Raw genomic sequence first — 12,966 nt, 5'->3', positions numbered from 1 at the left:
GGAGCTAAAGCTTTGAGGCAGAATGCATATGTACACATGACATGGCCTTCTTCCATTTCACAACATGCTAAATGATGAAACAGAGTGACGTTTCTATTCATCGGTTAGTCATAAAAAGAAATTAATTAACCTAGACAGTCACATGGTGATCTGTTTACTGCAGTCGGCTCCTGTAGTCCACTGAGTCTCCACTGACAGACTAGTGATGAGATTACAAGATTACAGTCGGTGTGGACATGTGTTCCCTGTTCTTAATTTGATTAAAACTCCCACTTAACAGCCTGTTCCTGCTCACCTACTGTATAAAGATGAATAAAGTGCTCTGTGGGATGATGCAGGAGCCTGGCTTGAGTTTCAGTTATTCATTATTGTCTTACAAACATCCTCTGTGTAAGGAAGGCTTGGCTAATCAAATATTATTTAGAAAAAGAAAATCCAAGAATCCTTCCCTCAGTTAAAGCGATGTGACTGTAACAGAGATCTGATGGTAGGTATGTAAGATTAGTTTTGGTAGACTGAGACCACAGTTATGTCCAAAAGCATTTCAATCATGCGTAGACCATAAACAGACAAAGACATAAGTACTTTCTATATATTATAAAAACTCTCTATGCAGACTTTTGCTTGAAATAGTTTCCATCTTATCTCAATAATAACATGCCAGCATTTTAACAGTTTTTACCTGATAAAAGTTTGATCATTTGCCTTTTAAATTCAGCTTCAGAATGCTAACACTTGCTTAAAAGCACTACACACAGACTAAGTTTCCAGGGTCCAGTGTTCACAATCTGTTGGGTTAGGTTTAAGTGTTTATATAATCTTATTTAAACCTTGTTTAGTTAACAAAAAAAACGATATAATATTTTAATTGCTTCTGAGCCAAATCCATTTGCAAGGTAATCAGTGCAGGTGTTAAGAAATTGTTGAACTAGCATAGGAGCACAAGAATTGGTCAATTTTAATTCTTGGGAGATCCTGCCCTGTCACCCACCCAAGGATGGTAACAACTGCTTAAAGTGTTCCTTGTGTTATTTTTAGCTTACATGCCTTATTCAACGCTCCTACAGCTACTCAATAAGAGATTTACTACATTACCCAGAAGACATTAGCCCTGAGGGTATTGACTGAGCTTGACTCAACTTATAGCACAGTTATATAATGTAGTGGACTAAGTACCAGCAAGAAAATGCAATTTTCTAATGGTGCAAAACACTGTGAAAGGCCAGTACAACATTGATTAATAAAATCTTGATGTTAATTAAAAGTGAAATACTGCTATCTTTGCTTTTTGTCCCCTCTCTGATGATAGCTGAATCACCACTCAGCTTAAGTTTGTTTCATGTATTCTGTGCAATGAGGTAAAAGTTTATTTAAGAGTGTACAGAACAGCACTGGTTCCTGCATGCTATACAATATGATAGGCTCTTGCTGAGCAGTCATAACTGAGCCCTACCCTATAGAGAGGATCAGTAGCTTATATGGATTAGAGGTCTTTTTACAAAACGAGTGGCAAAGTCTTTCAGCACTGATGGGGCAGAGTTTTAAAGTTGCAGAATGGTTCACCAGGTTATCACACACATGCCCATGCAGATATCAATCCTCCTTGTCCTCCTCAACACCAACACCCACAAAGCATACACACAGTAGCCATGCACATAAACAAACATGCGAAGTGCCATCACATGACTGGGCAGGGCCTGTAGGTGTGGCTCCTCTACAAGGATTACAGAGGGAGAGAATTCCCCTGCCCCTCTCCTTCTCTACTTCTCTCCTCCCATCATTAACAATACAGAGGAGAAACCTGAAAGAGAATGGGAACAATCTGTGGACACAGGTGAGTGTAATAGGGTTATGAGTGCATATACAATGAATCATTTCTGTGTCTTTGAATGTGACTGCGGGGGAGATGCAGCCTTTTAAAAGCACTAATCCTCCTTACTCAAGAAACAGAGTAGCCTAAGCTTATTTCGTACTCAGCATTACTGCCTGAACGACATGGCTTAAGACAGACAGGCTGAGAGGATCATGTACTGTGTATATATTCACACAAATTTGTTGTGCATGTAGGATAAGTTTCTACCGAGTTTTTAACTGTTGGTTATTCAGTAAAGGCTAATAGTGGAATAAATTGTTCCTTTAGATAGTTTAAATTGAATGAGATAATTAGGTTAACTGCTTAAAATGCAAATAAAAATAGCTTTCTAATTGTTACTGATAATTCAGGTGTCATGTGTGTTCATAGGTATCCCTTTGTTCGGGTATAGTAAAGGACTACAGGTTTAGTTTGGCTGTTCTGTGTACCGGCGTCTCTGTGCGCGCGCTTCAGCGGCCTGTGGCATGCGCGTGTTGATGAGCAGAGACATGCAGCTGTTTTGTAGCACGCTCCGCTGAGCAGCTCCTTTTCAAACACACACCGGGGCGTTGGCTTTTAATCGAGCTATTTGAGAGACTGCGTCTAAGCAGTGGCAGAGAACAATACAAGGTCAAAAGTGAGGACAGAGCTTAATGGAATCCCATGAAGGAGGTGAGGTGTCCTCACATGTACCCAGATAGGCAACCGTCAGGTTCACGGCGGAGGTTGAGACGTGGGATCTCAGTGCATCACGGCAGTAATCGCAGTTTACGTTTCAGGCTCTCTCCTTTTTATTTATCTTAATTTATTTTTCGTCATATTTCACTTAAGGGGTTCGTCGTTTTCAGACCTAGAAGAGCTGGTGAATAACTTAAAGTTTAAGAAGCTGTCCCTGTAAATTTTAGCACTATAGCATAAAGATGACTCTGGTTACCGCTTAGTTTCTACAGTAAAAACAATTTCTATCATTTTTTTATACTAAGCAAAAATGCCCAATATATGTTTATATTATTTTTGATATATATAATTAGTTTTCACAAAATGTGGGAATAACTTGGCGATCAAGTGTTTAGAATAAATGGGCCAAAAGATTCTTAGAGCGCTTTGTCATTGCTTTTATGTTTCCTGTTTGTTTACCTTGTTATTCTAAGAATGGCGGGAAAGAACCCCCAAACACACAAACGTTTTTGTTTTTTTTTTCAGTTCTTCACCTTTGAATGAGCAAATTCAGTCTTACAAGTTCATGTGACTGGATGTATAAATACTAGAGATGGACCGATCCGATATTACGTATCGGTATAGGTCCGATACTGACCTAAATTACTGGATCGGATATCGGCGAGAAATAAAAAATGTAATCCGATCCATTAAATATCAAAAAAACACCTCACAAAACTTGCGACACGGCGTAACTCGGCTCATAACCGTAGCACGTCTGAGCAGTGTGCTCACTTGCGGCTGTGTGTATTTGTAGCCTCACTACCAAACCAGCATTTCATCTCCGAGGAAGTTATCCCAGAATGAAGTAAAGCAAGTGTGTAAGTTCATCTCTGAATGTTTGTAAAGCATTCTCATGTTAAGCTTAACAACCGATATATGGAGCGACTGCCTCTCTCTCTCCCTCACCTTCCTGCCGCTACTTCAATTGTGAAACTGCTTAATGATCAGCTGATCGGCTTTTCTGTCGCGAGTCCATCTCTCTTCTTTGTTTTTGGCCCACTTTGCACCAGAAAGAGGAAACCAGCGGCTGAACAACAGCAGCACGTTTAAGCTTGATAAGCTGTTGTTAGAATTTATTTAATATTACTTTCTACACCAGGATCCTTTTCTACGTAGCTGACGGCTGGTAACTGTGCAGGGGCGGATCTAGCAAAGTTTAGCCAGGGGGGCCGACAGGGCATGAACAGGGAAAAGGGGGCACAAAGACATACTTTTCTTTCTTATTCTCATTTAAAATGTCTCGCTTTTAATAAATAATTATCTGAATCTTACACCCAAAGTTTTAATCTGATGTAAAATGTATAGAAGTCCATTACTGTATATAGTAACTGTTAAGTCTAATATACCCTAGTAAGCTAGTACTTTTTCCTTTGGGAAAGTACTATCTGTGAATTCTGCAATACTGTTGAAGAAAGATGTTGAATCTATTTAATTATTCTTGAAAAATAATTTATTTCTGTGCATTTTTTTTCACCCTGCATCAAATTAAAGTTGATTACATCGATTAAGCATCATGAGGTGGAGGGTGGGGGGTGGTTCCCTATTTTTTTTTGGCTGGGAGTTTGCAACCCTATTAGTTAGGTTGCTTAATATTTCTGCTAAGTACTCTTTAAAATACCAGAATAGGGAGGATGGTGCAGGTTTAAGTTTATTAGATTGATCACTGTTGCTGAACTATGAAATATTTTGGGCGCAGTGTATTTTTTACATACAGGTATAACAGAATAGCTTTAGTGTTGTTGTTTATTTAAACTTGAGTATGAACTTATACAAAATGCAGCAAGATATTAAAAAAACAGTTTTATTGATTAAAAAACACACTATATCGGATTCATATCGGTATCGGCAGATATCCAAATTTATGATATCGGTATCGGACATAAAAAAGTGGTATCGTGCCATCTCTAATAAATACTACAAAGTAAATGTGACAATAGAGTAATTCCATATGAGGTCAGTTGAATCTGAGAAAGTGTCCCACCTGACCTCCTCAGAAACAGCTGGGGTTTCAACTTTAGTATACATAATGAAGCCATGTAAATGTGATACTACGAAAAATGTCCAATCTACAGGCCCTTTAAGTCCATATTAGTGGGTTAAAATTTGGACGTACAAACCTTATAATTTCTTAAATACAGGAAATAACCACATGACAGTCTAAATACTATACAACCAGGAAATTAACACTGTCAGAATAGAGACAGTGTTAATTTTTCATGGACTGACTCATAAACATAGGTCACCATACAAGATAAACTTATTTTCCAGTATGTCGCTGGCAGTCATTAAAGTGAATAACAAACAGTAAAGACCATTGTCACAGTTTATGATATTTTATTGATAAGTCATACATTCATAAAATGCAAGAATAATTTAAAGATGATAATTAGCTGTAACCCAATCGTGAAGTATGGTGGCCACTTGGTTCCTGTTAGTTTGTGGGAGGTCATGTTTTAATCATATTTAGGAATGTAAATGGCTTACAGGTCGTTTGTCTGACACTGGGAACAACTCCAAATCTTGTGCGTTCCCGTGACTTCCTGTGAGGTCCACAAAGATGAGCGAGGAGGTGAGTCCACTGGAAAGAGACCATTTGCTGTGTGTGGTTCTGCCAGGTGGGCTGGAGAAGAGTGTCACAGTGCATGGAAGGTGGGTCATATCACAGTTTAAAAATAAATAAATAAATAAATAACCGCTGCAACAGCAATGACTTTCACAAAGTGCAAAACATGTTAAGACCATCCTTAAATTTTTATCTTCACAGTAAACCACTGATGGACTTTATAGTAACTTTCTGTGCAAGTAACCACCTGAATCCTTCGGACTATACTGTTGATATTCTATCGCCCAACAAGAGCAACATAAGTTTCAAACCAAACTCTACTGTTGGCTCGCTAGAAGCTGAGAAGATTGTGCTGAAGCCCAAAGGGATGGAGGAAAAGCCCAAGGGGCCATACGTGCCTGAGGTAAAAAGGAGGGGAAAAAGTCATAAAGTAAAACATTGCTTCATCGCGCTTCATCACAATGAGCATATGTTAAAGGTTGTTTCTCATTGCAGGCGACAATACGTCTGTTGATCAACTACAATAAATCCCATAAGACTGTGTTGCGAGTCAATCCCAAACTGCCGCTGCAGATGCTGCTGCCGTCTGTGTGTGACAAGTGTGAGTTTAAAGTAGAAACAACCATTTTACTGAAAGACTCTCAGTCCAAAGAGCCGCTGGACCTGACTAAGAGCTTAAATGACCACGGACTCAAGGAAGTGTTTGCCAAAGACACGGGGGGCAAAGACCTCACTGACCATCGTCAGCCCAAGACAGCAGAAACGGGTATGAAGGATGTGAAAGCTGATAGTCAGCGGTCCTGTGATCTTATGTCCCTCTAAATATTTGAAAGACCTGTGATGTTCTTTACCATGATTTAATTCAGATAATGTCACACTGGCTTGTGTATGTTATTTTGTTAGGAACACCTCATTTCTGTTGTCCCCCTGTTGGGTAATAATTTTAAAGCTGTACAGCATAAACACAGCAGGTACACATCAGAAAATTTTGTTTATGTTAATATAAAAAAAGGCTGAAAGTGGGGGGAAATTAGATGTCAATTACTCTGAGTATGGTATCACTGTTTGCTCTGCCTTAAGTAGTTCTAACACTGCTGCTTTCTGTGGATTTTTTTTTCCCATGAGTATACAGGAAATGTTTAGAAGCAAAAAACTTGAAGCAGACGGAAACTGTTTGATGACAGAAGTCAGATTCAGCCTTGCAGTTAGCAGTCTAAACAGGACGAGTTCATGCCAGGTTTCACTCCTGTGAAGCACATAACTCTGAGTCTGCAGTAAGCAAAGGCTAAACAAAATGGAACAATTAAAAACCTGTTGAGGCTGCAGATGGTGGCTCATAACTGGGTGTCAGCAGCACAAATCCCTGGAGCCAAGCCGCTTGTGTCAACAGTCCAAGGTTGCTGTTTGGGAAATGCAACATGGCACAAAGCAAGAGCCATCAAACTGGTTTTATGAACATGATCACTTGATATGAATTCAGTAGTTAAGCTTCATTACCACGTGCACCTGACTGTCTCAGAGATATGACGTGCAGTCATCAGCAACAAGCAAGTTTGTCTAACATCATGTGGCATCCACGATGGCAAGAGCCGAGCCTGTTTGGAACCAAAAGAGTTGGCCTGACCCTGCAGTAATGTGGTGTTCCTAATAAAGTATTTAGTGAGTAATTCAAAGTACCATCAATTTGCACTGTAAACATTGGAAGAAGAAGAAGCCAAATGTTAAAATGTTGTATATGTTATGGGATACATAGATAAGTTGTTTATTTCTTAAAAAACATCTTCCCAGGAGGCCATGTCTCACAAAACCTTGCTGTCTTACTAATCGTAGTTACATATCTTCTATTCCTGCAATACACCTGCTCGTGTGTAAATATTAACCTAATTCATCTGTTTTGGCAACTGTGTTTTCTGTCTGTAACAACTATCACACCAGCAGAAGTCATCTCACCTCCTCCACTGCAAGGTAACCAACTCAAACAATTTCATATAGTGGCTCAAATTTCAGGGTTTATACTGCATATCACTTACCAATCAGATCCTTTTCATTCCCTAGACCTGCCAAAAAAGGAGAAGAAATGGAAGGAGAACAAAGGATTCTTCAGCTTATTTAGAAGAAGGAAGAAGAAACATGAAATGGTATATTGTCAGCCTGTGAGGAAAATGATGTCTACTTTATTCTTTATTGATCAAATTTTAAGGATGACCCGCATTTACATTTCACTTTTAGCAGGGCGCAGTAAGTGCTCCTGCTTCTCCAGGACCCAGGAAACAAGCGGTAGTCCGTATGAATTCGGAGAGCATTTCATCTTCCAACACCTTGCCTATAGAAAAGCCCAAGAAGAGGCGAGCCCCCCTGCCACCAATTGCTGTTTCTCAGAGTGTCAACAACTTCAGCATCTGCAATTTAGGAGGAGCACAGGTTAGTTGGTGGCAGGGACGAAAATGGAACACGACCAGAACATCCTGAAAAATCTTTTTGTAAAAATGAGAAAACGGGTCAAACTTTGAAAGAATAACGGAACCACTATATAAATGGAAATACTTGGGACATATGCCAATGATACCATTGTGTCTCCGTAGAGCTCTGAAGGATCTACCTTAAGAAGTACCAAGAGGAGGGCCCCACCACCTCCCTGTGCAAACACACTCCAGGAGCTGCCAGCAGATACTAAAGGTAAATGATGGAGCCAGGAAAAAAAATAGATTCCAGGCATTAATTGAGGTAACGGAGCCAGTGTTTCACTTTAAACTGACAAATTATTGTCAGTCTCATTGCTTTATCTCTTATAGGCAAGCTGTTTATGTTGCCACCTAGTGGTGACTGTCTGCAATAGTAGAACAAGTGAACTATGCTTGTGAAGTAATCCCTGTAAAATTGCCCTTTTACAGTATTTCAGTAAAAGGTCATTTTTACTGAAATGCTGTCAAAGTGGAAGTCAGATGTGTTTAAACTGAGATGAATCCTTAAAACCTCAGATGGGTTCAAGAAAGAAGTTAAATTAAGATGAAAGTATCAAAGAAAATGCCTTCAAATGGGAGATTTAGCAGTTAAATCTGACAAAAAACATAGCATTTATCGGTCCATACAGTTGAACCCTGTGTGAAATGACCCAGAGCCTTGTTCATAAGACATATTGGCTCTAGTCTGTCCCCAGCTTCAAGCTTTCATTCCCCTGTAGTACTGTCTGAAATGTGTCCCCTGCCTGGGTCCAGGTTCTCTGTGGACATGCTTTCTTTTCACCGATCTGCTACAGATTTGGCTCTTGATTTCATTCTTGGTTAACAACTGCTGACGATAACTAAGTGAGAATAAGTAGATTGAGCACTTTTTTTTTTTAAAGCGTTCTTTTGGTGATCTAATTAACAGTTTAATTGGGGTCAGCAGCCTCATTGTCTTGGTTCACTCCTTTGTTTTCTTTAAACCACAACACATGCCACACTGCTGAGCTAGTGTCAATGTGATGCTGAAAAAACAACTCCCAGCCAAAGGTAGATGGACATTAAACACACTCCTGATCTCCTACACTTGCGTAAACATGATCCCCTACAATCTGATCTTCAACATAACAGGATTTTTGCATCCATGGCAGAGCATTTAACTGAGTCTCTTCAGTATGAGGTAGTTCTAAACATCTTGGAGGTTAGTTAGGAAGCTATTAGACTTAATCTTTTTCTCCTCCCTGCTTACAGACTCTGTGCTATCCCAAGGAGGTAATTGAGGGCTGCTGCTGCTGCTGCTGGTGCTGCTGCCCTGTCACTTTTTGCTCTCCTCCTTCCATCACCCTATTGCTCCTCACCATCTTCTTCCTGCGTTGGCCTCTTCTTCCTCCTTCCCGTCTTAGTGGCTTTTGTGGATCCATTTTGGTGGCTTTTATGGACACACAGTGCCCTCTATAATGTTTGAGACAAAGACACAAATGTTGGTTTTATAAAAAGAATTAGACATTCTTATACACGGGCCCCATTTTCAGAGGTTAATGTTAGCTGGAGAATCTAACATAAATTGAGATATAAAGATCTTCACTACAGCCACCTTCAGTTGCTGCTGCATTCAGTTTGATATTTAATCATGGAAAAGCATGCTGTTTTGGGTTCAGATCAGGTGACTGACTTGGCTGTTGATAAATATGATGCCTTTACTTTTAGAAACTCTTGGGTTGCTTTTGCAACCTACTTTGGGTTATTGTTGTTATGCACTTTAGTTTTCCTTTGAACTGGTCAGTGCATTCATTCTGTTTAACACCAGACTATTGATTTAGCCACTTGTAGAGTTTCTGCTTTTTCTCTGATAGGTTTATTTGGATTTTTTTAGGCTAATGACAGTCTTCCTCACTTGTAACTTCCTCACGTCTCATATTTAAAATGAGATTAAAATTACAATGAAAATCTATAAGTTACACATTCAAAACTTAAGCTTCAGCTTCAGATGTTATGTTTGCCTCATTTGTCATATCTGCACCTTACAATCCACTGTGATGGTGGACAGCACAAAGGAAAAACAACATACTGTGTTTTTTGTCCCAAAGATTATGGCGGGCACTGTATTCACACCTTCTACATTTGCAAGCTCTACATTTGTGCTGTTCAGGTGTCTGCTTATACTACTGATCTATATTTTTCTGATAATTCTGTACCTTTCTTTTTCTTATTTGTGTTTGATTTCCTATTAATGGGTTAGACTAGAATTAATTATTGTGCCTTTTAAATGACAAAGAAGCCACCAAGAAGAGCATTTGGTTAAAATGAATTATTAATGCTGTTGATTCCAAAGTGACTTTTTAAAATCTTGCATGTTTACTTCTTTCTTTGCTAAATAATATAGTTATGTGTTTTAAAGTATAATGTTAGAGTCCTTGAAGCTGATTCTTCTGCTTACTCATTTAGACAATACATCATAAGATAAATGTAACAGTTTTATGTGCACACTTTTCTAGATTATTAATCATTTTTAAAAATGAAATAAAACAATCATATCAATATTTTAATTTATATTTTTGTATACTATGTAAGCCTACATCTTAATGACTTACTGTTGCCTCATAAATTGAAATCTGCATACTTTTTGCACACTCTTATAGTATTTTAGATTAATTTTAAATTAATAATGTAGCATTTTCCCCCATCAATCTACATTGAAAAAGCCTAAATGTAAAACTGAAGAACTCAAGAAGTTAAGTCTTTACTCTATGAGATTATTTAGATCTTTAATTCAGTCTCCTCTTAGGTAAGTTTCTACAAGGCTTTGACGAGGTTATTCAAATCAAGGATGGGAAGCATCCTTGAAGCTTCATCTTTAGGTTCTTCTAAGGATGTTCAGACAAAGCTTGAAGTTTATCAAAGGCCTTCTTGTTTGGTTTGCTCAGTCTTTGCTTTATCTGCTTCCAGATAAAGACCATTATTCTCCTGAATTGATACCAACTGTTGAGTCCCACAATATTAACTATTTATGGGTCACTGACCATTAATATCTTATTAGTCAGTTTCTTCATTTAAAGTTATTCCTATAGCACAGTGTGTGCGAAAAAGTAAGAGTTTTGAATAATTTTGAAGTATCTGTGCAGAGATTTTTGGGTCCAAGACTTTTTAAAATTGAATAATTAAGATGAAAACTGTTGCTAAGTCTTTCCTGTTTCTTTAGAAACTGTCAACTCCTTGAATACTCTGGAGGAACTAAAAGAAAGTGATGAGTCAGAGCGTGTAAACAGATCACCATCTTCACTGGCACACCCTTTACAGCCAAAGTCAGGCTCATCCTCCTTACAGCAATCACTGGCTCATCTCCACGAAGTGACTGATCCCTATCTGCCTATGTTACGAGGCAAAGACTTCTCCAGCGCCCGCTGCAACCTTGCCAAAGTCCTGATGTCTTCTGTTTCTAGAGAAAAACTGGTCAGACGTTTGAAGAACTCTGCCACTTTCCCCAAATTTCAAAATGGCCCCTCCTTTATGTCCATGACCCCAAGGTGTCCGAATAGTGAAGTTTTCTGCACAGGTGTTGAATCCGCTTTCAAATCTAACCTTCCAACTGAGAGTGAATGGGAGGATCCAGCTGAAAAGAGGGGGATGACCACTTTTAAAGTTATCCCTCTGAAGAAAACACGAGACGTTACCCGAGATCTTCCAGACCAGTGCTGTATATCATCGGAAGATAACCCAGAGAGCAAAACTTCTCATGAGGTTGGGAATAATCAAGCAGATACTGATGAGAAACGATATTCACCAGACACAGCGGTGGGGAGTGAAGACCCTGCACCCAGTCCGGATACCTCCTCTCAGCAGATTCAGCTTCCTGACAACCTGGCTTCTCGTCCACTTTTGCATGATTTAACTGATCAGAACTTACCCAGCCCACCTCTGTCAGAGGCTAGGGACAAGGAGAGGGAAGAGGTGGGCTATGAGGTCTCATCAGAGGTGATTTCAGGGTGCAGTTATGGAGAGGTTAATACTGAAGATCACATCCACTCAGAACCTCAGAAGGAATTTGTCGAGAATTCCAGCGCAGACACGGACCAATCCAGTGCGTGCGCCGATGAGACGAAAGTTGAGGACGAAGTGGTGCAAGAAGAAGAGGAGAAGGAGGAGGGCAGTTTCCCTGCACCTCCTCCACCTGTCTTTTTCAATGAAGACATAGAGATAATGGAGAATGAAAGAGAGGATACCACATCCTCCTCTTTGCGGTCCTCCCAAATATCAAGCCCTACAGTTGCCCTGAATGGGCAAATTAATGTATTCAGGGTGGCCCTTCAAGACGAGCCTACTTCACCTAGGCCTGAACAGAACAGTCTGGACAAGAAGAGTGCAGCCCCTTCCAGATTTGCTCAGGCAGTAGCAATAGCTGTGCAGAGATCTCAATGCAGTAAAGGTCCTCAACTTTCCACTGGTCCACATGGTTTGCTTCCATCACCACCTCGGTCCACATATCAGTATGGTGAGTTCTGTACTCGACTGATAGTTAAGTCTTTTTACTGTGATGACTTACTTTAGAACACACTAATAATTATATTCACATGTCTGTTTGACTGTCTTCCACTGCATCTCTGCTTGCTCGAGGCCCTGTGACTTAGAAACATTTCTCTTGTTCTTCTACAGGTGCCTGACCTGCTTCCTCTCAGATGTTTGAATGAAAGTCCTGGTTCACAGTTGGGTCTGACTGTGAACACCAGGCTGAATAGGTGTGCTGAATAATTTCTAAGAACATCATCAGTTTTTATTCTTTTCTGTTTAAGGTTTGTGCTCACTGTCACATGTCTGATTCTCATGTTATGAAAATGATTCATATACATGTTGAGCATAAACATTTTCTGTTATGAAGAAGGCCAAATTCACAGGACATGAGTTATTGAAGTGAAAATGTCCTGTTTGGTCTTTTTTTTTTTCCATTTTCATTCAGCATGTGCCAACACGAACACAACTCTATGTGAGAGCTTCTTTGTTTGTCTGTAATTGCAATTATAGGCTTATTTTCTGTATGTTTGAAATGTATTTTCTCCTTCAGGATGCCCGTTTGTATGCTTCCAGATATTAATAATACTGTAAAACTCTGCGAGCTGTCTCATATTCTGGTCTGGATTTTAGTCACCAGGTGGCAGAAGAGCTTAGCTTTTAAAATGCATGAGCCTGACACCATCACTTTTTGAGATCTTTTTTTTTTTTTTCATAAAATCGCTTTGGACTGAGCACAAGTACCACATTTTCTATGCTTCCAAAGACAAAATAGACAAAAAGCATTTTATATATTTAACTGAAATTATGTGGAACATTATTCTAATACTCAGTTGGGGTTTTTTTTTTTTTTTTTTTTTTTTTAGTGTCAGAGTTATTTTCCCGTA

General features: G+C 39.3%; 1 protein-coding gene across 5 annotated transcripts; it reads left to right on the top strand.

The window, feature by feature from the left end:
• Positions 1-1,733: 1,733 nt before the first annotated feature.
• On the top strand, positions 1,734-12,713 carry cobll1a (cordon-bleu WH2 repeat protein-like 1a). Of its 5 annotated transcripts, none has more exons than XM_039606552.1 (11): positions 1,734-1,834; positions 5,059-5,221; positions 5,337-5,538; positions 5,631-5,901; positions 7,071-7,100; positions 7,191-7,273; positions 7,368-7,556; positions 7,718-7,811; positions 8,828-8,848; positions 10,776-12,065; positions 12,227-12,713. In XM_039606552.1, exons 2-11 carry the CDS (start codon positions 5,130-5,132, stop codon positions 12,232-12,234), a joined length of 2,280 nt encoding a protein of 759 aa, XP_039462486.1. In that variant the 5' UTR covers positions 1,734-1,834; positions 5,059-5,129; the 3' UTR covers positions 12,235-12,713. The 5 variants fall into 5 exon arrangements, with proteins under 5 accessions (XP_039462486.1, XP_039462485.1, XP_039462483.1 ...); XM_039606551.1 differs by having other exon boundaries at positions 7,074-7,100; positions 7,365-7,556; positions 12,227-12,712; XM_039606549.1 differs by having other exon boundaries at positions 7,365-7,556; positions 12,227-12,712.
• Positions 12,714-12,966: the final 253 nt, after the last annotated feature.

Source organism: Oreochromis aureus, linkage group 23 (assembly GCF_013358895.1).
Source record: "Oreochromis aureus strain Israel breed Guangdong linkage group 23, ZZ_aureus, whole genome shotgun sequence".
Classification (NCBI taxonomy): domain Eukaryota; kingdom Metazoa; phylum Chordata; class Actinopteri; order Cichliformes; family Cichlidae; genus Oreochromis; species Oreochromis aureus.
Note: the sequence above shows the minus strand (reverse complement) of the source record. Positions and strands in the feature narration are given on the sequence as shown.

Excerpts from the sequence above, each read along its gene's own strand:
- cobll1a (XM_039606549.1), top strand. The coding sequence starts at position 5,130 with ATGAGCGAGGAGGTGAGTCCACTGGAAAGAGACCATTTGCTGTGTGTG. Across the intron at positions 5,539-5,630 it reads AGGGGCCATACGTGCCTGAG|GCGACAATACGTCTGTTGAT; the intron begins GTAAAAAGGAGG and ends TTCTCATTGCAG. Across the intron at positions 7,812-8,827 it reads GCTGCCAGCAGATACTAAAG|ACTCTGTGCTATCCCAAGGA; the intron begins GTAAATGATGGA and ends CCCTGCTTACAG.